The 26,299-nt window shown below is 56.2% G+C and overlaps 1 protein-coding gene across 5 annotated transcripts in view; it reads left to right on the top strand.

The window, feature by feature from the left end:
- CTTN (cortactin) overlaps positions 1-25,441 on the top strand; it is a 29,727-nt gene extending 4,286 nt beyond the window's left edge. For 3 of the 5 annotated variants that reach the window (XM_081064900.1, XM_081064901.1, XM_081064902.1), the window contains exons 3-18: positions 650-736; positions 867-940; positions 2,894-3,023; positions 6,481-6,591; positions 7,470-7,524; positions 8,299-8,409; positions 9,990-10,100; positions 10,620-10,730; positions 11,531-11,641; positions 12,994-13,049; positions 15,167-15,236; positions 17,079-17,227; positions 19,917-20,006; positions 21,887-22,058; positions 22,877-22,948; positions 24,237-25,441. In XM_081064900.1, the coding sequence (XP_080921026.1) occupies positions 650-736; positions 867-940; positions 2,894-3,023; positions 6,481-6,591; positions 7,470-7,524; positions 8,299-8,409; positions 9,990-10,100; positions 10,620-10,730; positions 11,531-11,641; positions 12,994-13,049; positions 15,167-15,236; positions 17,079-17,227; positions 19,917-20,006; positions 21,887-22,058; positions 22,877-22,948; positions 24,237-24,373 (1,647 nt within the window). In that variant the 3' untranslated portion in view covers positions 24,374-25,441. The remainder of the gene's footprint in view (positions 1-649; positions 737-866; positions 941-2,893; positions 3,024-6,480; positions 6,592-7,469; positions 7,525-8,298; positions 8,410-9,989; positions 10,101-10,619; positions 10,731-11,530; positions 11,642-12,993; positions 13,050-15,166; positions 15,237-17,078; positions 17,228-19,916; positions 20,007-21,886; positions 22,059-22,876; positions 22,949-24,236) is intronic. The other 2 variants (XM_081064903.1, XM_081064904.1) reach the window with 1 other exon arrangement.
- Positions 25,442-26,299: the final 858 nt, after the last annotated feature.

Here is a 26,299-nt window from a genome sequence, read left to right as displayed (position 1 = left end):
AGAGTCCAGGCGCTGAGGAAGCAACGTGGTGGCCCATGTGGAGAATTGTCTGACACAGGAAAAGTTGGCATGTTACATACTGTGTGTTTCCCCACACAGATGGTAAAGCCACCCTTTAATGAATTCCTTGAAATACTTACTGAATTGTCAGTCTGAGTTAAAAAAAAGTCACTGTTACATTTCCAGTAAGTGTTTGAAATAAAAATGGGTGCTTTTAAAAAAATGAAGTACATGTAACAGAAAGTTTTACCTTTGGTGACATTTACTATGTTCGTAGTGTTGGACAACCAAAAATAGGTGCTTTTTGCATGGAGCACACTTTTGTCATAAGACTTAGTGGAATAGGGATGTATTTCTAATAAATGAAGTAAGTGCACACACCAGTTATTTTCCAGAACATTTTCTTGAGCTGAAGCCAGAGTATTTCTGGTGTGTTTCTGATGCCAACAGTATTAAAACTCGAACAGTACGTTTCTTTTGTTCCTGCCATGTCATCCAAGCACCGGCATTTTGATGACCATTTGATCGTAAGCTCCCCAGCTCTTCCTGGGTTGTCTTAGGGTTTGGGTACTTTGTGCCAAAGGGCACATCTGCTGGCCTCTGAGAACGGCTCCCCCAGGTGTCCGTAACCGTCTGGCTGCTCTTTCAGATGTGGAAAGCGTCGGCAGGCCACGCCGTGACCGTCACGCAGGACGACGGGGGCGCTGATGACTGGGAGACGGACCCTGACTTTGTGGTATGAGCCACCAGCCCTCCTCTGTGCTGGTTTTCCTGACAGTGACTGTCCAGGTGTTTTGGTGGGGGATTCATTGTTTGTCTTACAGGGGGGGCTGTGGAATTGACTCATCACTTCCTGTTCCTTTCAGAATGATGTAAGTGAGAAGGAGCAAAGATGGGGGGCCAAAACCGTGCAAGGCTCTGGGCACCAGGAACACATCAAGTAAGAGACTTCCCCAGTAGCGGCGTGAAAAGGACATTCTGAAAGATGAATGTATTTATATCTCTGGCTAATCCGTGGGATGCCCTGGCCTGTTGGAATTGCTTTTGTTTTATCTGGTGACCTGATCCAGTTGTGCAATCGTGAAGACGAGACACGATGTGTACATGTGTGTGTGTGCATATGTGTGTGTACATACGTGTGTGTCTCCTAACAGCCTTACGGGTGAGCGTAGGACATGCGTGTGTGTACGTCCAGGTGTATACGCTAACAGCCTTACAGGTGAGTATAAGACGTGCGTGTGTGTGTGTGTACGTACACGTGTATGTGTACTTAGAATTCTCGAGCGTCTGCTTTCAATGGTGTAGTTTTTGTCAAGGACGTACTCACCTAAGCTCTTCCTACATGTGGCCGTTTCTGACATAGGAGATGTGTTTGACTACCTTCGACTTTAAACATCCCTCGTTAATTTTTATTATTTTATTCCAGTTTTGTGACTTTTATCACTGTCCATTGGGTACTGTGAGCTGAATTCCCAGCATTGTGTCCTCACAAAGAGCCCTGAATAGGAGAACTGAGAACCGTGGCATTGTCCCTGCCTTGGCAGCGCCGTAAACTGCCATTTCTGGGGTAGTTTGTCTTCTTTTCAGGAAGTGTAGATAAGAGGGACTTAGAAAATGTGCTCAGACTTTTTTTCGGCCACCTGGATTTGGGTGTCCCCTCCCGTGCCCCAATCGTGAGGGCGCCGTCACTGACCAGGGGACCTGCTCGGCCCCAGGAGCTTTGCAGGAGGAAGAGGCTGTTCTTGTGTGAGAGCACTGCAGGAAGTCATCCAGAGAAGGGGAGTCTGCAGTGTGGCCATTTCAGACACAAGTGTTTGAGCCCCCCACCCCTTGCGCCCCCACCCGGCACAGAAGCCACTGGAGGCTGTAAAGGGCCCGGGTCTGCAGAGAGGAGCTGGGCCTCGGGGCTGCTGGGGGTCTGGCGCTGCCTGGGTTATTGGCTGTGGCGTTGGGCTAACTCCCAAACTGGTTCAGTCACCCGTTCCCTTTGTCGTTTCTGTCCCCGTGGCCTGGACACATGCAGGAGAGGGCAGATTAGAGAACAAAAGAACTCTCTGGTACAGGCAGGCGGCCTCTGGGTTGGCTGGAATTCAGAGACCACAAGGGGAATGGGACCGTTCCTGGAACCTGTGGGCCTTCCAGGATTTGGGGAGTGGTGTCCCCTGCTCGTGGGGGTTGGGTGGTCTCCTGGTTGGTCTCGCTTCGTGGCAGTACTTCTGGGATTGTTGTGCAGATACTGAAGGTGTCCCCTGGGTTTCCCAGGGTCTCCTAGTGGTGACGGCTGCAGAGGGGCACCAGGAACACATCAGGCAGGCTTCCTGGCCTGCCTGTGTTGGTCCACATTTGGGATCTCTTTCACTATCCCAGGTGTTTAAAGCAAAACATGGCTTTTAGGTTGTAGATCCTGAAAGCCTTTGAGTGTATGAAAAGCTGGAGTACTCCAGGTAAGGAGAAGCTGATCAAATGTTTCGACCGGTGTCCTAGCAATACCTGGGGAAGGGGCGCCTGACTTTGTTTTCCCCTCTGTCTCAGGGGAGCCATTGACAGGAGCTAGCTCTCCTAACTTGGTTATATAATAAGATGGAGACGCTTTTCTCCGTGTGAGATAAATGTGGGGAGTTCACATGTCAAGGCAGCTACCTTGGGGTCACCTGGGGGACTCACTGTGCGGATTCCGATCTGTGTCCCCTAAATGGACTTGCATTTGCCTCTGAGAACTGCAGGAACAGGTGGGCCAGCTGGCGGGACCATGAGAAAGTGCAGGGAAGGCAGAGTTTGGGCGGCCCCAGATGGTGACACCTGACACGTCTGTTTCCTGTCCTTCCCTGAACCAGAAGGAAAGGAGGCACATCTGTCTGACTGCTTTGCTCCTGTTTCCTTTCTTCCCTTCCAGCATACACAAGCTGAGAGAGAATGTTTTTCAAGAACACCAAACCCTCAAGGAGAAGGAACTTGAAACAGGACCAAAAGCCTCTCATGGTTACGGAGGGAAGTTTGGCGTGGAACAGGACAGAATGGACAAAGTAAGTGGTCTTTGCTGCAGGTTCCTGGCGTGCTTTGCGCTCTCCCACGGTCAGCAAAGTCGCCACTCCAACTGTTCCTCAGGTTAAGCTTTGAGTTGATTGGTTGAGGACGAGATTTGCCCAAACTGGTCCCGTTGATTGGCCGCGCTCGTCCAGTACTCCCGCTGTATAGATGCCCTTTTAAGATTCTCAGAAGCCGGGGCGCAGCTGATGCGTAGGGAGGCCCAGAGCGGGAGGTCAGCCCCCAGGCCAGCGCTGCGGAAGCATGTGGACTGCAGTGTTGGTGCCACCACTGCCCGACATCTGCGTGCCTGTCCACAGACCAGAACCAGATCTGTGGGCCCCACGTTCCACGTCACGGGTGAACATGCAGCCTTCACGTATTTAATGACCTTCAGAGAGCAGCCCGGTACTCGGCATAACGTCACTGCCCCCCAGCCAAGTCCAAGCACAACCGCAATGGAAGTGCTGGCTGGATGCGTCAGCCTTTGACGTTCGGGCGGGAATCCCTCTGCCCGCCCCCTCTCCGGGAGCGAAGACGGTCAGGCTGATCCTTGCATTCTGGGAATGTCCTGAGCCGCGCAGGGGGGTTCTGACCCAGCAGAGGTCGGCCTGCCTTCTGTGTGCAAGTATCCACTGGTGTCGGGTTCTGGTCTGTAATTCCACACCTGGCCCCTCGCGCATGGATCGGATTCAGCGTCTGAGCTGTGTCATGTCTGTGTCACAGTGCACTGTCACCGCAGAGGAGATACGGGGGGGCCTGTGGGCACCACAGACCGTGTCCAGAATTAGCCCTGAGCTGGAATCAGATAAAAAGCGAGCTGCAGGAAAGAGGCAGGGACTTTTCACAGTGTGGCTGTCACTCGTGGAGACGTCTTAACACTGAAACAGGAAAGTGGGGGGCAGAATCATCTTTGGATTCTAAAAAAAAAATATGGTAGCTTTTAGTGGTGCAAACAGACAAAACTCCCTGTGTTTAAGGCCGTGAGAGAACCAAGTAAGTGGAAGCCTTTCCCACCGCAGTGAAGCTTGTGCTCGCGGGATTGTGGGGAGTTAAAAGAGAAATTCAGTAGAAGTTTGCACCCCCAACTCCGGGTTGGAAAGATGGCACGTTGGGGAAAATCTATCAAGGAAGAGCTGGAGAACAGCAGCCACCGCGCTGTGACTTCCTGCTTCTCTGTTGCTGCTGGGACCATGTCACTCGTAGCACCTCGCCTTGGGCTTCTCTAAAGGGCCCCCCGTCCCCCCGCCCTCCCACGAGCCTGCGGCTGCCTCTGCCTGTGCCCTCTGCTGCCACCCTCAGCTTCTCTCTCTCATCCGTGCTGCCACATCGTGCTGTCCTCTCCATGGAGGCTCTTAGAGTCCGAGACTCATGGTCCCCGGCCTGGCACCGTGATGGCTCTGAATGGACATCTCTTGGGTGCCCAGAGCCGCTGTCTCTGGCTGATGCATCATTGGTACCTGGACAGCTCAGAGACGTGCTCTGTCCTTCCCAGTGGACGACCTGGGCCGTCCTCCCCAAAGGTTAGTCCCTCGGTTCCCCCTCCGTGCCTCAGCGCATGAGGGAAGGTTAGCTGTCAACTCTGTGAGCAGGGTTGTACCAACCTGTTGTCAGAAATAAGTAAGATTCAAACCCAAACATAAGTGGCTTAAGTTATCTGTAACTTGTCCTGTCCAGAAATTGAAAAAAAAATGGAGATCTGTCGAGAATTGAGGACAGTGTGATGGAGACTTCCAGAACAAACCCACCTCGGTGAACGCATGTTTGTGAGGGGTGTGTGGACAGGAGGCGCAGCAGCTGTCGGGTCCTGTCTACACTGCAGTCTGGGCACTTGCAGCCTCCAGGACCAGAGGTGGCCGTGCTGTGTGGCTTGGGCGCCATTCCTCGTGTTGGCCACATCCGAGACCCAGCGTCCATTCAGCGCCCTGCCCCGTGTGTGACTGTCTAGTAACAGACGGAGTGTCGTCAGTATAAGGTCACAGGCAATTTGGGGGTAATCTGTGTCAATCAAAAAGCTGGAGGAATTGCCAAGCTGTCACTGTGGCCATAGTTTTGGAACCATTTTCTTCCAAGTTCTTTCGGATTAGTCATGCTGGGAACCCTTTGGCACGCCGCCTGTGGATGTTGCTTTGTTGAAGATTTTCACACGTGACCCTGGAGGCCATGTTGGGCAGTGTCCACCACAGAGGTTTTTGGAGGCTGTGGGGCCCCACGCATTGGCAGTTGGCTACAGACGTTGGAACCTGGGAAGAAAAGAAAGTAACACAGCTCTGAAGTTCAGAATTAAACATGCTTTTTTCCCTGGGACATGGGAAGAATGGACACTGAGTTGCTGTTAACCCTGCGTTAGTCTGACTGCAAACCCAGGCAGTGAAGTTGGAGATGAACAGACCGGAAGCACGTTTGTGGTAGGGCCTGACAGGCCCCTAACTGTAGGAGGCAGCTGTGGTGGGGGGTCGGGGGCACTTCCCAGGCAGGGGTGACGTGCTGAGTAAGACCAAAGGTTTGCGTGTGCCTTCTCCACGCCCCGCACTGGGTCACGTGTCAGTCATGTCCTTGCTGCCCTGAAGGGCTCCATGACCACTGTCCACTCTGACCCGGGAGCCAGCGGGGATCCTGTGAGGCTGGGCAGGGCCGAGGGCCCCAGAGTTTGGGTAGGAATGTTTTCAGCTTGTGGGCCCTCACGTCTCTGACACGACTACTGACCCAGATGGTCGAATCACCAACGCGGTCGTAGACACTGTATGAATGACGGGTGTGACTGGGTTCCCAAAAGCTTGACTCACAAAGGGCTGAGGTGGGGGTGTGGCCCGCGGCCATGGTGTGCTCACTCCGTCCGTGGCGGGAAGCGTGTGGAAAGCCCAGGGTTTGCTGTTCGGTAGACGTGACATCTTGAGCAGAAGGTGGCTGAGCCTGCTTCTATCTGCCAGTGGGGATGACAGAGTTTGTGAAATTGGATGAGCCCATGGGTGACAGGCCTGCTCCATTCCTGGGTGGGGCGTAGGCTCAGTAGGTGTTGACTCTGAATACATATTGTAACGAAAGCACGTGTGTCTATTTCAGTTTGTTAGCAAAGTAAGTCTTGGTCCCGATTCCTGGGTCACATGGTATGAAAATGTCTCACTTTGGCCGAGTAGCCAGATCGCCAACTGTCTTCCTTTGAACGGACCTTCGGCGCTGTGTTGCCGGCTGCTGGCTCTGGTTTCTGGGCGGGGATTGGCCTCCTGGTCCTTTCTGCACACCCAGCCGTGTCAGAAGCCCCATGTGGCCGGGGTTCTCGGGCGGCTTCCTGGGGCCCAAGGCCAAGGGAGCGCAGTGACCGCCTGCACAGGCCGGGGTGGGGCGGTGCCCCGGGAATCATAAGCCCTGCACCGACTCCATGCTGAGGGTGTTGAAGGAGCACCCCGCAGACCCTGCACTGCAACGGGCGCCTGACTGTCTGTCTGTCCTGTGCAGTCCGCCGTCGGCCATGAGTACCAGGCCAGCCTTTCCAAGCACTGCTCGCAGGTTGATTCCGTCCGTGGCTTCGGGGGCAAGTTCGGGGTCCAGCTGGACAGAGTTGACCAGGTGAGTGATGTGCCCTGGGGACCAGCAGGGGACCACTCCCTGTAGCTCAGAGCCGGCTGCCAGCCTCGATGTGCTGCCCGGTGTGTCCTCTGAGCTTCCGGAGGGGGCACGAAGGTGGCCCTGCCTCTGCGCTGCTCCGAGGTGACTGCGCTAAGTACACGAGGACAGGAGAGCGGGAAGGCCTTATCCATGTGGGCTGCAGAGTCGCTGTGTCGGGATCTGCTCATCAGACGGACCAGGGACAGCTTAGATGTGCCCAGGAATGTGCCAGCGGAGGCCATTTCTGCCCACCCTCCCCGCGTGGCTGTCACTGTGACGGAGCGAGGTTCAGAGCCCATACGGCAGAGCGTGGCGCACACACCATGTCCAGCGCTGCGCTTACGCCCAGATGCTGTGCGGCGGCTGGGCCTCGGCCTGACACAGTGGAGACCTTGGGTTTGGAGTCGGACCTCAGTCCACCTTCTGGCCTGGCTCCCTGCTGGTCAGCCGTGGTTCACACTTCCCTGTCTGTAAAGTGGGGTGACAGGGCCCATCCCCTGGGGCTGGTGCTCGAGGACACCCCCACAGTGTTGGGTCCGCGAATATCATCTGAAAAGCAAGTGTCTCTTTGGCCGTAGGGGATCGACCTGGAGGATAGAGGTGGCTGAGACTCACGAGCATAACTGGCACAGGCTGGCTGGGACGCGGCCTTCCCTGGGCAGCCCCGGGCTTTGTTAGGGGGGTGTGGCCTGCAGCTTCCAAATGCCAGCGCTCTTGGCATTCATTAGACCCTGCACCTGGCTCGGGAAACCAAAGTTAGAAAGATAATGTGGTCTGTGTCTTTAAGAATGAATTGTGGAGGCGTTTAAAAATGCATTTCACTTATCTCGTCCCTGCAGTCTGCTGTGGGCTTCGAATACCAGGGGAAAACCGAGAAGCACGCCTCCCAGAAAGGTAAGATGCGGAGCAGGCCGACGGTGACGGGGGTGACGGGGTATCACGGAGGACTCTGCCCCCTGTAAGTGTCTGGGTCACCTGGTGGTGTGACAATGCATCCTGTCACCAGCTCGTGAAGCTCTGGCCTCTGCTGTCATCGTGATGCCTCCGACGTGGCTGCAGAAGCCACCTTCCCTTCCTCCGAGCCGTATCACCCCTGCAAAGCTCATGCTCTGACTTTGTTGGCGAAAAGCTAACATTCCCCCGGGTTAGAAAGTGGGGTCGATATGGCCCCCCAGTGTTTACATGATGTTGGTTACAAGCCTTTGTTAGGTCACGTTGGTCCCAGAAAGCCATTTTTGAAAATGCAAGCATATCCCCTCCTCAAAGCATTTGAGGTATTTTTGTTTTGTTTGTTTTGCAAGCTCCTTTCCTTCTGACTCCGTGTGTCATTGCGTGACCCAGGGACAAGCGCTCAGTCTGAGCACTCCGGCCCTGTCAGCCCGGCATGGGCGTGTGGGAGGGGTGGGGCCTTTTCTGGAAAGTGTCTCGCTGCGTAGCTTTCTTTACCCACTGACCTTCATGCGAATGGTTAGTTTTCCAAGTGGGAGTGCAGCTTCATCCTGCTGTCGTGACAGAGGTGCCCCTGATGGCCTGGTGTCCTGTGTCACTCTCGTGTGTCTTAACATGTGTGCTTGGTGTCTTGGTGAGACGCACGCCGACTTAGTTTCACCAAAGCCACAGCGTGTCTGTTATCGGGCTCCCTCACTGCCTGCTGCCCTATCCCCGCAGACTACTCGAGTGGCTTCGGCGGCAAGTACGGCGTGCAGGCCGACCGGGTGGACAAGAGTGCCGTGGGCTTTGACTACCAGGGCAAGACCGAGAAGCACGAATCACAGAGAGGTCAGTCCAGTCCACGCGGCTCCTGCACTCACCCGTGGGTGCCCCTTCCTGTCGCGTCGCTCATTCACACATAAACACCTGGGAATTTCTCCTGTGGTACAGATAGGGTCACTTTCCACTTACACTTAATCTGAAGTATTTTGAACTTAAGATGTTTGGACGCTCGTGTTCTTTTCGGGTCAGTGTGGCGGGTCTGTCATTTGTAACGATGGCTCTGTCCTCCCTTGTGTGATGATTCTGTAATCCATTTAACCATTCCTCTTTTGAATGTAGAATTTAGGTTATTTCCAGTTCTTTAGTGTTTGAAGTGCAGAGGATGTTTTTGTACCTGTGTCTTACATACATAAGCGAGTATTCAAATGATGCGTTCGTAGAAACGGCTTTGCTGAGTTCAAAGACACCGAATTTAAAATGTCAGTGGGCCAACTGTCCCTCGAGCCTGCTGTCGCTTCCCTTCACAGCCCCCGCCCTCTGGGCAGTCAGTTTTGAGCCTTGGCCCATTTGGCCCCTGGAGGGGTGTCGTGCAGGATGTCTGCAAGATTCGCCACCCACTACAGAGGTCACATTTGTTGGTCCTTTGCAGTGTTTGTTTCGTCGGCCTGCACATTTAAATTTTAAAGAATAATTGCCAACATTGAAAAACAGCTTGCATATTGGAAAAACCCAGATTTCTTTTAAAAACAAACCAAAACCAACTCTGGAAACACCACTGACTTGGCATTTCCCCTGGAAAGGCCGGTGGGCCTGAGGGGCCGCTCAGCCTGATCTGCCGCGGACGTCACTTGCTGGCACTTGTTGGCACACCGGCCTGCAGGCCACACGGCCCCTTTCTTGGCACTTGGTTTGCAGCCTCTGCCTGCCGTGTGGGGTGACTTTAAACCCTGATTGCTCCCTCTTCGCTGGCTTCGCGTGCTTTACTGGAACCTGTACTCCTTTGCCCAGTACGCACACCACGTGTCAGGACCCGTTGTCCATCCCCGTCCCCGTGACCCTGGAAGAAGAGTGAGTGCTGCCTGTGGGAAGCCCGGAGCCCGGCCAGTGTGCCCTCCGCGCCTCAGTGTCCTCCTCAGCCCCAGGCCCTCTGGGAAGGGACGTGATCTTTGCATCCTGTTCCATTAACGCGTCTATGCTTTAGTGTCACAGGAACTATCTAAATGGCTTAGCTCTGAGCAGCACTGATGTCTCTGGAAGATGCTCCACGTCTCCCCTGTTTCTTTGAAGGTGCTCCCAGGTGGGCACGCTTCTGCTCGCGTTTGTTCCAGAGACACCATGACCTTTGAGAGCAGCACTGATGGCTCCTCCTGACCTCAGGCTTTGTAATGACCCAGTATTTGGTGCCACCTTCTGGAGCATAGGGCGCTCAGTTGTTAATCTGCATAGCTGCTGCTCTTCGTGTTTCGGGTGTTACTCAGAGGTCGTACCTCTGAGGGTTTCCGTGTTCGTCAGTGACCGTATTGTGAGCCTAAGAGAGTTCTGTTCCGTTTTGCTCAGCCGAGTGCTAGACATCCCAGGGACTGCTGAGACCACGCGTGCTCATGGGTTTCGTCACTGCCGTGTAAACATGCTTTTCTTGTTTGTAGATTACTCCAGAGGCTTCGGGGGCAAGTACGGCGTTGACAAGGACAAAGTGGACAAAAGCGCCGTCGGCTTTGAATATCAAGGCAAAACGGAGAAGCACGAGTCCCAGAAAGGTGCTTCGCTCTTACTCCCTGGCTGGCAGCTTTAGTGAGCGAGGTGGTAACCAGAGCAGAAACGGAAGCCGGAACTCGCCAGCAACCCCAGAGAGCCTGTCTCTCTCTAATTAAATATTCAGTTTCAAACAGCAAATCCCAAAACACAGCTGTTAAATAAGAAACAAATCCTCACACGTTCAGGGGCATCCAACAGCCCAGGAGTGTTGTTTGTGGTGACAGCCGTGGGTCGCACGTCTGTTTGTAAATGGTGGCCCATTAGTGCTGGTTGAAGCCGCATGCCTTGGAGCTTCTGAGGTGGGGCCCCACCTGTGTTTCCTCACAAAACAGGTTAGAGATTAGGTTTTCTCCCGGGCGTCCTATAGGAGGTCCTTTGAACGTCAGCCAGAGTTTTAGCAAAGACCTGAGAGAGAGAAGGCACAGCCAGTTGTTGGTATTCACTGCGAGGACAATGTGCTTTCTGCCTGTTACCCACACTGCCCACTAATCTGGGGTCATGGCCTTGTCTTGTCTGTGTAGACTACGTGAAAGGGTTCGGAGGAAAGTTTGGTGTGCAGACGGACAGACAAGACAAGTGTGCCCTGGGCTGGGATCACCAGGAGGGGCTGCAGCTGCACGACTCCCAGAAAGGTACGTCCACGTTCACGCTCGTTCTTGGGGCCCTTTTGGAGGTTGGCTGGTTGTCAGTCACCAGTCCGTTGACATGCTGAGTACTTGCTGTATTTCTGTGCAGTGGTGTTCTGTCCTCACTGGGGGGGGGGTCCTGGGCCTCCCACAGTTTTGAGAAAACCCTTCAGCCAGCGTAGGATTCCTGGTCCCCTCCCAAGCGGGAGAGCTGCTGGTGGGAAGGCGGGGTGGTCACCTTAGGAAGCCAGCCCTGCTGGTGCGTTCTGGGAGTGCCGTTCCTGCCCTCGTTCAGCCGGAGGGGCGACGGGGTCCCCAGCCCGTGAACTCTTGTTGATCAAGTTGGTGAAAGGAGACCTTCCTCTCCACCCGGAAGTACTTGCTCACCATAGCGGAGCCTGGTCCCTGGGGGGGAGATGTCGTGTGGGACCCGACGTCCCCCCAGCCTTCACCCAGCACAGTCAGGAGTGGGGCTCCTGACGCTGCTGTGTAAGACTGCGTGTAATGTGTCTCTTCACGTGCACAGAGACACATTCTCTTGTCTGCAGCGTGCTAGGGCCCTAGAAAGGTCCTGAACGTGGAGTGGCTTTACTGAATCGTTTCAAATACAGATATGGGCTGAAGTGCTCAGATGTTAAGTTTATTCCGTAATCTTTTGAAGCCACTTTGGACCATGACCCTGGGAGCTGGCTCTTCAGCACCGACCTCGGGAGAGCTCCTGCTTTCTCTAAACCAGCTCGTGCGATTTTAACCAAACTGTGTTTCCTCTCTTGGTGTTTTCTCCACTGTCACTTGTGGATTTTCAGATTATAAGACTGGTTTCGGAGGCAGATTTGGTGTTCAGTCCGAGAGGCAGGACTCCAGTGCTGTGGGGTTTGATTACAAGGAGAGACTGGCCAAGCACGAGTCCCAGCAAGGCACAGTGCTCATCAGCCCCCCCACCCCACCCCCGCGTCCCACCCCTGCAGTGTAGCCACTTCCAGCACAGACTTCAGGGCTCAGCCCTCCGAGCCACCCACTGTCCCTTGTTGAGGCACATGGGTGTTTTAGGCCCAGTTTTATGTTGGAGCGATAGTAACTCGCACCCCTTCTGCCCCCGTGCTCCCTGTAACCTTGGGGATCTGTGTTAGTAAAACGTGATCGTGGTTTCCAGGTTATGTCATCCCAGCCTCATAACGTGACTAGTTTCTGGCATGGGGTGTCTCATCTCCCAGCCGCCTCCTGCAGGAGCTCTTGCTGTGACCATGGCTTCTGTGAGTAATTGAGGAAGCCGGCCTACTGCCTCCGAGACAAGGAGGGTGTGTTCGCTTCACCCAGACCACGGGCTCCCACCACAGGCTCGGGGGCAGGCGTGTTCCGTGTGGTTTCTGTGTGTCATTTGTGGTCGTCCTTTTATTTATTTATTTATTTATTTGTTTGGCTCAGAGTGAGGGGTGTTTTTGTTTTTTGTTTGTTTTGTTTTTCGATGACACCGTCTATGTATAAGTTCACACAGAGCCAAACGGTATGTACACAAGCTAGAAAGAGATAGACGTTTCAGGGTGTATATATTGGTTGTCCAAATGGCAAACACGTTTTTCCTTAGAGCAACTATTTATTCCAATTACTGTCAAAATTTGGACTTGGGTTTTAGAACCTGGACACATGATGGGAAAACGAGTACAGGGCAGAATTCAGGCTTTCGGTCGCAGTCAGAGACACGCAACAGCATTCGGGGGGGTTGGGGGAAGGAGACCGCGTGGCGATGGCCTCAGCCCCACGTAGCGTTAACTCTGCATGACGGTGACTGTCATGTAGATAGATCTGTGTGGCTGCCACATAAGTATGTGGCTGGTAGAATTTCCTGTGGAATTGTTTTTTGAAAAAGCAAGAGAAAGCCTGGGTTGAGCCTCCTTTTTAGCGCTCCACAGAGGCAGAGTGGAGGGAGGGCAGGCTGAGGCCGGGGCTGGGGGAAGACTGTGCTGGGAAGTGGCTCACTGCGGGGCCTGCGCGCGTCCCCTCGGCTCATGCTGCCCACCCCCGAACCCCCCGAAGGATGCGGAAAGCATGCACACGCCTCTCCTGCCTCACCGCCTGAGGGCTGCCAGGAGAAACGAAACGCCCTGTCAGACCTGCAAGCACACACTCACGCAGCGTTTGGGGCATGTCGTTTCTTCTGGCTGGGGGGGGCGTCTTCAGGGCTGTTTCTGGACCTGTGTGCATGCGTGTGCCGTCGGCGCCGTGCTTGCCTCAGCCTGAGACGTAAGTGTTGTGTTGTGCCACCTTCCAGACTACGCCAGAGGATTCGGCGGGAAGTACGGGGTACAGAAGGACCGCATGGACAAGGTAGGCATGCCGACCCGGGGCCTGCTGCCTGCTGCCTGCTGCCGTGTGCGGGAGGTGTGCCGCTGTGGGTGTCGCCGCGCTGTTCTGGGCTGCTCCCAGCAGGGCGCCTGGCTCGGGTTTTCAGAAGCGCAGCCATTGACCTCAGGCCTTTGTCATCACCGTGGTGGTGAGGTAGCTCCACGGGTGCCTGGCCTCCTGTGAGGCAGGGCCTGTCGCTGTCCCATTTCAGTCAGAAGCCCCCCCCAGGCAGGCCAGTGGTGAGGGCTGGGCCGCCATTGCAACCCAGGCACTTCGGCTCAAGGGCCAACACAAGAGCCTCTAGGACCCGTGGCTGTTTGAATTCAAAGTCGTAAGCCGTAAACCATGTTGGAGAGGAAGTTCCTGGTCACACTGGCCATGTCCGGAGAGCTCAGTACCACACGCGATGGACGCGCGCAGACCCAGAACATTGGTGTCCTTGGATAGCGTCCACCTAGAAGCCGGGTCCTAACCCCTCGGCTGCCTCTTGCAGCTGCTCCGTGGAAACACTTGTTTCCTTCACCAGGGGCTCCTCTGCTGGGCTTGTCACTTCTGACTGGTCCCAGCACCCCATTCGGTTGGTCTTCAGCACGTCCGATGATTATTCGACTCCAGTGCAGCCATGTCCGAATATCAGACTTGGGAGTGGATGTGGCTTCCATCTCCTGTCATTTCAGCTGAACAGAGATGCAGGCCCCCCTGCCCAGTCCTCTGCGTGGCCCAAGGTCACGGACAGCAGAGCTGGTCCTCATGGAGTTCTGCTCCCATTGGGTTTGGAGCTGCCCGTACAGACAGCTGTCATTCAGGGACACCCCACTTGACCCTCTGTGGGTCCCGGGAGCGTGTGGCAGGACACGGGGCTCCAGCTCGGTCTGGGAAGGTCCTCAGGAAGTGAGTGTGAGTTCAGTTGTGGAGGGTGGGGGGAGATTGCCGGAGAAGTGGGGCTGGGAGATGGGAGCAGAGGCACATGGTGGGACGGGGGTGTTGCAGATACGAAGGTCTAAGAGAAGCTTGTTAGGGGTGCACTGCAGAGGACGGCAGGGGAGAGGCGCTGCTAGGGTCCTTCACGGCCTGCAGACCAGACCCTGTGAGGTTTCCACTTCATAGATAAGCTCTGAGTGGCCCGGAAAGGTTTGGTAGGCGAGTGACATGAATGGGACCCGATTTAGAAGCTCCTGGCTGTAGTGTGGCATTGGATTGGGGGAGGGTGGAGCTGTGAGGCCGTGGCCCCAGTTGGAAGGTGGCTTCTGTGGTTTGAGTGGGGTGCGGTGACGGCTCAGGCCGGGGTTGGCGCAGTGGGAATGAAGCCCTGACCTCAGCAGCGCGGGTGGTGTGGCCGGTGGGCTCTATGGGTGACGGGGAGAAAGGCAGGGCCACTGCAGGAGGGCGGTGAAGGAGCAGGTGTGGGTGCGGCGAGGTCGGGCTGCTGGAAGACGGGCTCTGGTGCTGCCAGTCGGACGTGTAGGGGAGGACAGTGCAGGTGTGGAGTGGGGGCTGGTGGGACACCTGGGGGGCCTGCAGAGTGGTGACGGGCCCAGGACTGCACCTGCATGGTGCCAGTGGTCAGGCTGGTGGCAGGAGACTGGGAAGGGTGCCCAGCGAGATGGGGGCACCCACGGGTCCGGCGGTGCTGGTCTGAGGGGTCACCCTGCAGTGGTTCTGCGGGTGTGGCCATGTCTGGGTGAGCGATGCGGTGGCCCTTCGAGTCCTGGAGAGGGCGTTTTTGGGGGTCTGGAGGGGGACCTTGGAGGGGTCTGGGCTGTGTGGGGAGGGGAGCCACGGAGTCGGCTGCTTCCGGCCTCCTTCACCTCGTGGTCCAGGTAAGCTGTGCAGTGGTCGCCCAAACGGGGGGTGCTGTTTTAAGATGGAAGAGACCAGAGCATCTTGGGGATGTGTAGGGAGACCCTGGGGGGGACACAGGGAACGTGGGGCCCCTGGGGTGGCTTCGGGCAGGAGGTGAGAGGCCTGTGTGTGGCGGTGAGTGTGGCTCCTGTTAACCGTGATAGAGGGAACCACCTACCTGTGGGTGGGAGGAACGGGTCACGGCGTGTGAAGAGGAGAGAAAGTGCCCTCCTGATCTGCCTTTCCTGTCTTGGTAGAATGCTTCCACCTTTGAGGATGTCACCAAGGTAGCCTCCACTTACCAGAAGACGGTCCCCGTGGAAGCAGGTAAGTCCTAGCAGACCCCCAACAGCACTACGGTTTTCCCAGGAGGAAATTCCATGCTGGGAGTTGTTCCCGGGAAAACACTGAGGACAGAGGGTCATTGGCAGATGGGAGTGGGAGAGATGGAGCATTGATGGGAGCGTATCTTTGGGAAAGTCTTGGTGACCCTTTTGATGGAAGGTGTCGTGGAGGGTCAGTGCGCCTTTCAGACACAGCGTGTGGCAGCTCCCTGGCAGTAGGGTCTGTTCTGGGGGCTGCTTCCCGAAGCAGAGCTGGTCACTGGCACGTCCGCAGGCGCCTTCTCATTGCCGGGGACCAGGTTTTACAAGGGTCCTATGGCCCTGCAGCCCCTGCCAGCCAGTGCGCCTGTCAGCCGCGGCCAGGACCAGAGGCCTGTGCCCTGACGCCCGCGCTGACGGGGGCGAGCTCTCCTGTCCCCACTCATGGGCCCAGCACCAGGCTGCTTGTGGTCTGACCTTGAGGGGACAGCTGCGTGTAAAGGCACCTGCGGGGCATGCAGTCCCGTCACGGGGCCCTGCCCTCCACGGTACGGTTAACTGGAGACAATGTTACTCGTGATTGAAAGTGGTGATAAACCGAAAGTAGAAAGAAAGTCACCTTTGTCAACTGGGTGCCCAGGGCAGTGGTCCTCAGACTCTGTGGTCAGGACACGGCTTCTGTGGGGTCATAGAGGACCCCCGAGAGAAGCTGTGGACATGGGTGATCTCTGCTCATCTTTACTGGGTTAGGATATAAACAGAAGATGCTCAAGTTTTATTAGTTCAAAATGATAAAACCGTCATACTTTAATACTGTTTGTGAGAAAAGAACTACATTTACAAAACAAAACATGTAGGAGGATGGCACCGTTTTGCGTTTCTGTAAATGTCCTTCCGACGAGACAGTAGGTTCTGACAGCTGTTGCTGCTGCGACAAATCAGATTATTCAGGAAGAAAACAGGGACTCATCCACATCTGCCACTGCGGAAGGGAAGGGCGTCACCAGAGCCTCCTTGGGTCCTGCGGGCGCCCTCCTTCGAGGCCGCCCAGGCGGTGCCTGAGTGGTTCTCTCACAGCGTGGTCTGTAACTCGTACTGGGCAGTCGGAAAACACTGGGTCACTGCCTTCGGTGACCTCCCAGTGGTGAATTTCAGTTCATCATACAGTGTCCAAAACACTACATTCGTTAAGGTTGCCGTCAGTCGTCTCAGAAAGTCTGTAAGTAAAATTGGGAGATCGCCGTGCGCATGGTGGCAGGTCCACGTTTTCCCGATGGGGCTTGAAAGCTGAATTGTCCCATTGACAGCAGTTACTGCGGTGGCTTTTCTGTTCGTTCGTTTTGGAAAAAATGTCTTCCACAGACCCAAGCAGACCTGAGTCTGAGTTCAACTTGCTGCTTAGACAGTCCACCGGTTTTCCTTGTGACGAGCGCTGAGCGTCCCCGCTCAGCAGCAGTAGTGTGTGTGCCCTCCCATTTGTCACTGGAAAGATCCAGAGCTGTGCTCAGGGCTGAGAGTCCGTCAGCATCAGTACTTTCTGCAGTCTTATCAAGGGCATCGCCACGGGACGTTGGCTTTGTTTTCCTTGAGTGTGTAGTGGTGAAGAATATAGCTCCATTTGGAATATAAAAGTGCCCCAAATACCAGGCTCGTGCTATTCGTCCACCCCCCCGACTGGAGTGGACAGAAAGGCACAGGGCTGGTTTGTGGTGGCTGGGCTGGGCCGGCATCCGGGGACGTCTCCCTTCGCGGTTGTTCCCACGGGTGGTCACCCCGGGAGTGGCCTTGGTTCAGGGAGACGGGGGTGTTGATGTCGGACGGAAATCTCTCCTCCCCTCCCCTCTAGTCAACAGCAAAACCAGCAATATCAGAGCTAACTTTGAAAACCTCGCGAAGGAGAAAGAACAAGAAGACAGGCGGAAGGTGGAAGCGGAGAGGGCGCAGAGGATGGCGAAGGAGCGACGGGAGCAGGAGGAGGCCCGTCGGCAGCTGGAGGTGAGTGAGAGGCGGCGCGGCCGGGCTCCCGCGAGTGCGTGTGCGCCGGCCCTGGGCCTCAGCTTGGGCTCCTCCCTCTGTGGTCCAGAGGGTTTCACTAGGAAGCACTTTGAACTCCCGCGTAAGGCTGCGCTCTTAGAAACTTGCACTTGTGGCCACACATATGGAGTCTGTGGACCACCAGGTACTAGGAGACACTAGCTGAGCTTGCTGTCCTGTGCACGGTGGCCCGCGAGGATCTCGCTGTTGTCCTCTCCCTGTACTGAGCTCCTGTCCCGGTTTCCCCAGCAGCCGTTGTCCTCCCTGTCACCTTGCAGCCCGCGCTCTTTCCGGAAGGAAGTTGGGGACAGAAGAGGGGTCCCCGTGAGAAGCAGGGTAGTCTCTTTTGCAGCCCTTACTCCTGTCACCTGGTCAGCTGCTGCTTCGTGGGGCTCCGTACTGTTCGTCCACTAGAGCAAGTAGGGTGGGAGAGGAGGAAGTACGCAGGACGGCGTGGGCTTTGGCCTTCCTGGAGCTTTCCTGGTGGTCCGGATGGCTGATGGCTGATGGCTCTGGTTCTCACACTTTCCTACTAACTGGGCAGCCACTAATAGTGGCAGGTCAGCTCACTGGTCTGTGAAATGCGGGTGGAAACACTTGCACAACTCTTGCTGGGGTAGTTAGGACATAGAATCTGAAATAATGCACACGCAGCTGTTTGGGAAACTGGAAAGCCCTACTTAACCCGGTGGGCCTTTACTCCCCCAGGTCAGTCAGTGGCTGAGCCTCTGAAAACGCCATTGAGGGAGAGGGGAGGGTGGACAGAACTACAGTGCAACAGGCAGGAAGTGAACGAAATAAGCCCAGATGTCCGCTCACGTGCCGCGTGTCGTAGGCGATGGGGTGCGGGCATCGCAGAGGGCACGTGCACACACCTAGGTGGGTAGCCACACCGCACCCTGGGCTGCATGGCACACCCGTCGTCCGGGCTGGCTTGTGACTGGTTACGCGCACAGAAGTTGGAATAATGAATTTGTATAGTTACCATTTATCAGTCCTTAAATTGCTAGAACCTTTTAAAGATCTCTCTCTTTTATGGTCTTCAGTAAGATGTTTGTTGGTTTTTCTTTGTTGTTTAACACACAGATAGACACTATAAGTCACCTTTTCCCGAAATCCTGGTCGTGTTTTCGAATAATTAACGCGTTCCTCAGTTTATGCCTGGGTATTTGAACCCCTGCCCCCGAGTCCCGTCAGCTTTCAAACAATGCAGAGGATCGGCTGCTTGAGAGAAGGCTTCGGTCATTATCCAGCCTCTTACCTTTCGCGCTTCCCTTGCTGTCCTTCTGTGTTGTCCTGTTTGCGGCCTGTCACCGGCGTCGCCCGCCCCGCACAGCACTGCTCACTCAGGACCCTTGTGGTTGTGGGAAGACGCTCCACAAGTAGGATTGCCAGTGGCTCACATCTGAGTGGCCCTGGCAGGTGGGACACCAACATGGGCCGCATGGGCGTGACTCAGGCTCGGTAGCCTGCCCCCGAGAAGGAGCGTCTCTGTACCTGCCGGGGCTGTCACAGACCCTTGTCCAGGTGACTCAGATGTAAACGAGCGGCCTCTCTGGTAGCCCCCCCACCCCCCGCCCCGTCCTGGCGCAGCCCCTTCAGGAAAACTCCTGCCTCCCGTGTTTGATGGTTCCGAGTGATGTCAAATTTGTGACTGCTGGTGGTGCCATCAGGCAGGGTCCCCCGGGTGGAGAGCTGTGGCCGGAGATGTTCTGTACGAGACAGCACTTCCGTAGCCCCTGTTCCCGAGGCAGCTTGGCCGAGGGGCCTGCTGCTGCTCCCTGGTGGGTGTCCCGGGCGTGCCACTCACCGCTCTTGCACCTCAGTTTCCTCAACTGTAACATGGAGAAAAAGCCAACCCTCTGGCCGCCTGCTCCAGCTCCTGTGGCTGCTGCATCTCATGACCACAACTTGGTTAAAACTACACGCGGTTCTGACAGGTGTCGCGTTCCTGCGGAGGCTCCAGGGATAGTCCGTTCCCTGCCTTCCCGGCCGCTAGAGGCGCCCCCAGTCCTGGCTGTGGCCCCTTCTCACCTCTGCGCTCATCAGCACTTTTCCTGATCGTCACTTCTTCTCGTCTGCATTCCCTTTTGCCACGTGAGGTCACGTACTCACAGGATCTGGGATTGGGACGTTGACATCTTTGAGGGGCCAGTATTCTGTCCACCACAGTCTGCTTCTGGCCCCCAAAGGTTCACGTCCGTCCGTCCTACGTGCAAAATACATTCTCCTACGTGCAAAATACATTCACCCCACTTGAAAGGTCCCCAGAGCCTCGGTGCATTACATCATCAGCTCAGAGCCCCAGATCTCCTCATCTAAATCAGCTGAGTCAGGAATGGGGGGACACAGTCGCAGCTCAGTGACAGCACGCTTGCCTTCTGACTGAGCCACATCAGTCTGTTTATATGGTGGTGGCAGGAGGCCTGTGGGCCCCTGAGGCTCTGTTGGCAGTGCTTGGCTGACGGCATGACCTTCATGCAAAGCAGAGTTACACTTACACCCCCGGGGGCTTCAGCTCCACGCGGGGAGCTGCTCTTTCCTCTGGCAGTGAGTGTGCCCTGATGCGGGTGGGCCCATCTGCTGGCCACTGTCAGTGATCCAGGGGGACCCGGCAGTGTTCGGACGGCTGCTTGTCTTTCTGTTACAGGAGCAAGCCAGAGCCCAGAAGCAAACCCCGCCCGCGTCCCCCACTCCACAGCCCGTCCAGGAGAGGCCGCCTTCGAGCCCCATTTATGAGGTTGGTGTCACCATTTCGACTCCGCAGACACCCTTCCCAGCTTGTGCCTCGTGGACAGAGGGATCCCCCCACCGCTCTGCTTTGCCCATCCTGAGAGGGCGGCCTGGAGAGTGGCCCTCGGTGTTAGGGAGCGCACGGCACGCCTCTCACCCCTCACGGCCCCCAGCTGGGCCCCCACTTTCCCCAGCTGCTGTCCCCCAGTGAGTTCTCCTGATGCCACGGGGTCACGATTTCTGGTCTCACTTCCTCTGCTGTTGTGACGCTGACCACACCCCCTTCTAGAACCCACATCCCCAGTACCAAGCTGCTGCTCTCCCACGAGCCCTCCCTTCACTGGCCGCCCCGCCAGCTCCCTCGTCTCCTTCAGTCTGGAGACTGTCCTTGGCCCTTTCTCCTCTCTCCCGTCATCGGAACCTTGTGACCGACGGCCTCTGTCCCAAAGACCTGCTGACATGATCCCCCACGTGCTCCTCTCATCTCTGACCAGCGGCCTGCCTCCCTCCCTCCCTCCACCTCGTCTCTAGCCTCCTGCACGGGCTGTATGTGCACCTGCCTCTCCCAGGAGCCCTTCTGCCACCACCGTCCATAACCACGCCAGGTCGAGACCTGAATCTCGTCCCCTCTCTGTCCCCGCAGCCACTGTCCTGGTTCATACATCTGTCTTCTTCCACCTGGATGTCATCACTCAGAGGTCAATGAGTCACAAGGGACGAAAACTAACTCAGCTCCCCTGAGGCATAAAGGGGACGAGGACCGTGGAGAGTTCTGGGCTGGGGCAGTGGGCCTGGGGGGGCCAGAAAGGGGGGGCCACGGCCTCATCACCACTAGGGTCTTCTCCTTGAGCTGCTGCTTCCTCTGCATGGCAGCTGTGTCCTCCGGACTCCGGGGCAGGTATGCACGTGGCCTTGTAGCTCTAATCCAGTGGAAAGGGAGGCCTTGAGCCGTCCGCCTCGTCACGTTCCACTGCTGGGCCAGTCACTGAGAAGCTGTTCCTTTGAGAAGTCTGGATGACATGCTATCCTTAGCGTGGAGGGACGTGTGTCCTATGATCGGCAGCCCTGGCGGGTCACGTTGCCAGGAGTAGAGGAGGGCGATGTCCCCATTACTTACCTGGTCGTGGTAGCCCCACACCATGACTGGCTTCTCTTTGCCCAGAGGAGACTCAGGGCCTGTCACTTCCCAGCAGTTTAACCATTCAGTGGCCTGGAGGTGGCGTCCCCTCTCTCTCTGGCCTCCGTGAGAAGCCCGTGCCTGACACTGGCTCTTACTGGGGCCTCTCTGTGTAGGCCTTGCTTTCTCTGAGCCACCGGGGTGCCTTCAGATGGATTCTGGTCAGAAAGGCTGTGTAAAGCCACTGTTGATGAAAATAGCTCGGAACTTTGGTTAGGGCTCAGAAGTCACGGTGAGGGGTCACTGCTGTGGATTTCCTCTGCACTTGTAGGTGGCCCGCTGGTCACACCCCCCACTTGAGGGTTCAGTTAGGACAGTCCCGCCGTCTGCCTGCTGGGCTGCTCTGGGCAACGCGATGGGTGACCCTGTGAAGCCGCTGTGTGAGAAAAGAGGGCTGGCCGGCCGGCCCTCCGCTGCTTTGGGGGGCCTGGAAATGACCGCTGTGACGCAGGCATCGGTTCCTGGCAGGAGTGGGGGCCTAGTTACTGCAGGACTTTGGGGTGTCGGGGTATGAGGAGGGGTTTTTCAGGAGGCAGTGGCACATGATCTTCCTGACAGTACTGTACCACAATTAGAATCCGAGCCTTCTCCAAACGTCAGCTGATAATGGCTCCTTAGCCTGTTTTCTCAGTCCCGCCTGGGACTTAGTGGTCCGTGTGTCAGAGACCCAGCACAGGTCACGTGAAATGTCTCCCTGACTCTTCCCCCAGGACGCGGTCCCGTTCAAGGCCGAGCCGAGCAGCAGAGGCCCCGTGAGCCAGCCTGAGCCTGAGTACAGCCGGGGGCCCACTGACTACCGAGAGGCCGGCAGCCAGCAGGGCCTGGCCTACGCCCCTGAGGCCGTCTACGAAACCACGGAGGCCCCGGGCCACTACCAAGGAGGTACGGGGCTCTCCTGCGCTGATCCCGGGGGAGGGGTGCCCATTAAGTTCCTCTGTGAACATGGGCTCACGTCCCCATTGACTAACCTGCTCCCCTAGACCTCAGGGGGCTTGGTACGGCCTCTTGTGGGGGTTCCAGGAAGCTCCCTGCTTGTGTTGGGGATGCTGGGTAGACGTGGGCGTGAAGGAGGAAGGGGCTTCTGCTATTGAGCGTGTTCCAGAGCGGAGAGCCCAGCCCTAAGTGGCCCTAGGGTCCTGGGGTCCTCAAAGATGGTTTCCGTGCCCTCTGAATCCTCACAGGTAGTCTAGGTGGGTGAACAGTGCACTCAGCCTCTTATTTTCAAAGGCAAGCTTTCCTGTAATGTGTTCGGCCAGACTTACCCAGGCCCCTCACCCACTGGGAGTAACAGGAGAACTGGGATCAGCAGAGCCGGGACCTTTTCCCCGAGGGTGGCGCGAGAGGTCTGATCATCCCGCTGCCTCCCGCTGGCCATTTACTTTCCACGATATGCCCTTCCTGAAAGTTTAAACCTTAAAAATTTAAAAACCATACCCTGAAAGCTGTCTTGATACCTGTCAAGATAACGGTGTCATTGGGGGTGTCAGTGCTGGGAACTGGGGTGTGCTCCTTACACCTGGAGTCCTATGGCTAGAAGGTGCCTGACGCCCACAGCCCACTGTCCCCAGTAGCTCCCAGCCCTTCCAGCCACGTGTCTCCTGACGCTTCCGGACCCCGCCCTTGGGAAGGGCTCTAACAGTGAAAACGGCTGCATGCAACTCTGGTGACTTCTCAGGTCTTGTGTCTCGGTTTCTCTTTAGAGGAAAACACCTATGATGAGTACGAAAACGACCTTGGGATCACAGCCATCGCGCTCTATGACTACCAAGCAGGTGAGGGACCCACAGCGGCACGGGGCAGGGGGCTCAGCACCATTTCCCACCTTACGCTCCTTTCCCAGGAGCTGGTTGCGTAAGAATCTGACTTAAAGTGTTATTACAGTTTTTTAAATGCTAACTTACAATTAAAAAAAATAATTTATTTTGAAATAATTTCAGAGTTACTGAAGTCCCATCTCTCTGTAGACACACACACGCACACGCATACATGCACGTACACACACCCGTTTACCTTTGGTCATTTTCTGAACCATCTGCATGCAGCTAGTTGTAGGGATGCCCATTGCCCCCTAAAACCCTAGTGTGGATTCCCCCAAACCAAGGACACTGTGCCCCATAAAAGGACACTCCAGCCTCCAGGTGCGAAAGTCACCATTGAAACATGTCTACAGACTGGTCCCATTTTATTGGCCGTCCCAACACCACCTTCTGTCACGTTTGGGCCAGTTCCCTGCATTTCCCTGCATTTCCCTGCCACCTCTGGTCCCCTCCACCTGCAGTAGCCCGTAGCCTCTGCCTGCCCTTAAGGTCCTTGGTATCTTTCACTCTGGGGTGACCCATGGCCCAGCTGAGGCCCTGCTCTCCTGGCAGGGAGGCCCCAGACATGCTTTGTCCTCTGCACCCTGCAGCACCTGGGTCCACGACACCTGTCACCCCTCCTTCCGTCCCACACAGTGCTGTGCACTGTCACCTGGTCCGCGAGTGTCGGCCAAACGCCACCGCACAGTCCCCGTTTCTCCCTTTGCAGCTGATGAGTCTGGTGAACCCCCTACGTCCTTTCACCTCAGACTTGCAGCCCCAGCCCTGCTGGGGCGCTTCTCCACTCCCGTCCGGCCTCCTGTCTTGGTGGCTGGCACCCCCCACCCCATGTATGTACGTCCATGTACATTTATTTATATGTGTGTGGGTTCTGGGAGGTTGAGGGGTCGACATCAGTTTTCAAACATCACCAGTTGGCCCGCTGCTCTCATGCCAGCCTCGGCTGCTTCCTCAGTGCCCATCTGCAGCGAGAAGCCTGGCTGTCGGGAGTGGGCACGTTCACTTCCCTGCCCCACACACCGTTTCAGGCCTGAGAATGGGTGGGCTCAGTGCTCGAAGCGTGGGAAGGGTTCCGCGGCATCTTGGTCGCACTGCTGGGTGTGTGGCAGACCATGCATGGCCTTTGTCCCAGCGCAGACCAACCCCCGGTGGGATGCTGTTGGCTCCTGTTGGCCGGTGGGCCTCCTCCTGGCAGGGCAGGGCATGCTGAATGTCACCGTCACTCTCTGTGCTTTTTCCTTAGCGGGCGATGATGAAATCTCCTTCGACCCTGATGACGTCATCACCAACATCGAGATGATTGATGACGGCTGGTGGCGCGGCCTGTGCCAGGGCAGGTACGGGCTTTTCCCGGCCAACTACGTGGAGCTGCGGCAGTAGGCTGCCGGCCCACCGCGACCAGGCCTGCCCGCCTGTCGGCCCTGCAGGCGGCCAGGGGAGTGGACGTACTGCTTTTATATTTAATACTCTCGCCGATGCTTTTGGAAATGTTTATGCCACAGAATTTGCTAATATATTGTAATCGTGTTCCTTAGGAGGACTTTGGGAATTGTTTTTATGCATTTAAGGTGTTTTCTTCTGTTGCCAAATTGAGTGTCACGTGGAGCCACTTCAGGGACCCTTGGTTCTCCTGAGTGCACGCTGGCCTTGTCCCCGTGGTCAGCAGGGGGGCCCGTGACAAACTCGCCATCTTTCACTTCATCACCTGCCGCTCCGACAACGGCCGTGTGGCTGTTAGGCCCAGGTCACTGTCCCCGGAAGGAAGTCCCTCGAGTCTCAGTGTTGGGAGGAAGAGGGAAGGGCACGACAGTCTGAATCGAGGAAATTGCTAGAAAGTAGGTGAGCTTTGACGCCAGGTGGAAAGCCTTTCACTCTCTGAAATCCTGCAGGCGAGTTCAGCAGCGACCCCGCACTTTGTCCCGCGTGTCCCTTCTTGTCGGTCCCTCAGCTCCCCTGACGCCCCAGCCACCTAGGGCTGCTGAGCCCTCGCCTCTGCCCCCGCAGTGCAGTGTCACTTCAAGACTGCCCCCGCTGCTGTCTCTGTCTCCGGGATTTGGGGGCCTGCACGTGGCTGATGTCACTCGTACACGTGTCTGTTGGATGGAAAACAGACCACTTTGCTGCCGGACACAGGTGCCTTCCTTCTCGTAAACTGCCAGGGACGCCTTCCAGCGAGGGAGCCATGCTGTTTTGCCAAAGTATCATGCTGAGTGACAGTAAAATGTGACTGACTTGCTGAAAACAGGAAGCGAGCAGGAGCAGTGCTCCCGGCGTCTGGGACAGTGACTGGCGGGCCTTTTCTTCCCCGACGGGCAGTTGTGTGTCATCTCGCTTTCCCACAATTCGGTCGGGTTTATATGCAATCACCATATGTAAATTTCTGTAGCACATGTCATAGGTATGATTTTTTAAATTAAATATTCAAAATAAACTCTTTTTGATCCACTGGCTGCTGACCCGCCCTGGCCTTTGGTTGATGAGGAAGAATGCGGCAGCCCCACGCCGCTCGCTGGCCCCGCCCCCAGTGCTGGCATCTCCGCTCCGTCAGCTCTGACCAACTCACGGAGTCCACGAATGGCATGCTCCCTAAATGGCGATCTTTATGAGGTGGAATGTATTACTCTCGCACATCGTCAGTTTTTTGAACAAGGGTTCCACGCAGAATAGGAAATGCTCTGTTTAAAATCATTTCTGAGGGCCGGCCCGGTGGCTCAGGTGGTTGGAGCGCGGTGCTCCTAACGCCAAGGCCGCTGGTTCGATTCCCACATGGGCCAGTGAGCCGCGCCCTCTACAGCTAAGATTGTGAACAACAGCTCTCCCTGGAGCTGGGCGGCCGTGAGCAGCTGGAGGTCGGCGTGGGCTGCTGTGTGACACGGTGAGTGGCTGGCAGCCATCGTGAGCGGCCGGCAGGCGAGAGCTGCCGTGAGATGCTGTGAGCGGCTGACCAATGACCGGCGACCGACTGCCTTAGCCGGGGGAGAGGAGAGAGGAACACAAGGCTCCTAATACCAGCATGGACCAGGGAGCTGCGTCCTACACAACTAGACCGAGAGACAACGGCTCGAACTGGAGGGGGAGGAGAGAGGAAGAAAGGGGGAAAAATAGTACTAAAATCATTTCTGAATTACCATTCTCAAACTAAATCCCCAGGTGGTTGCACCGTAGCCAAAAGCAGTGTTTTCCTTGGGATGCAGGAAAGAACGTGGAGGGAGATAGCAGCTCTTAGCAGGGGCTTCGGCGGCTCCGAGGCCTGCAGCCCGGCTCCTGGACCTGCCCTGGGCGGGCCACTCCTTGGCTGGTTAGACA

Source organism: Rhinolophus hipposideros, assembly GCF_964194185.1.
Source record: "Rhinolophus hipposideros genome assembly, chromosome: 10".
NCBI classification, from domain to species: domain Eukaryota; kingdom Metazoa; phylum Chordata; class Mammalia; order Chiroptera; family Rhinolophidae; genus Rhinolophus; species Rhinolophus hipposideros.
This window is presented reverse-complemented; position numbering and strand designations above follow the sequence as displayed.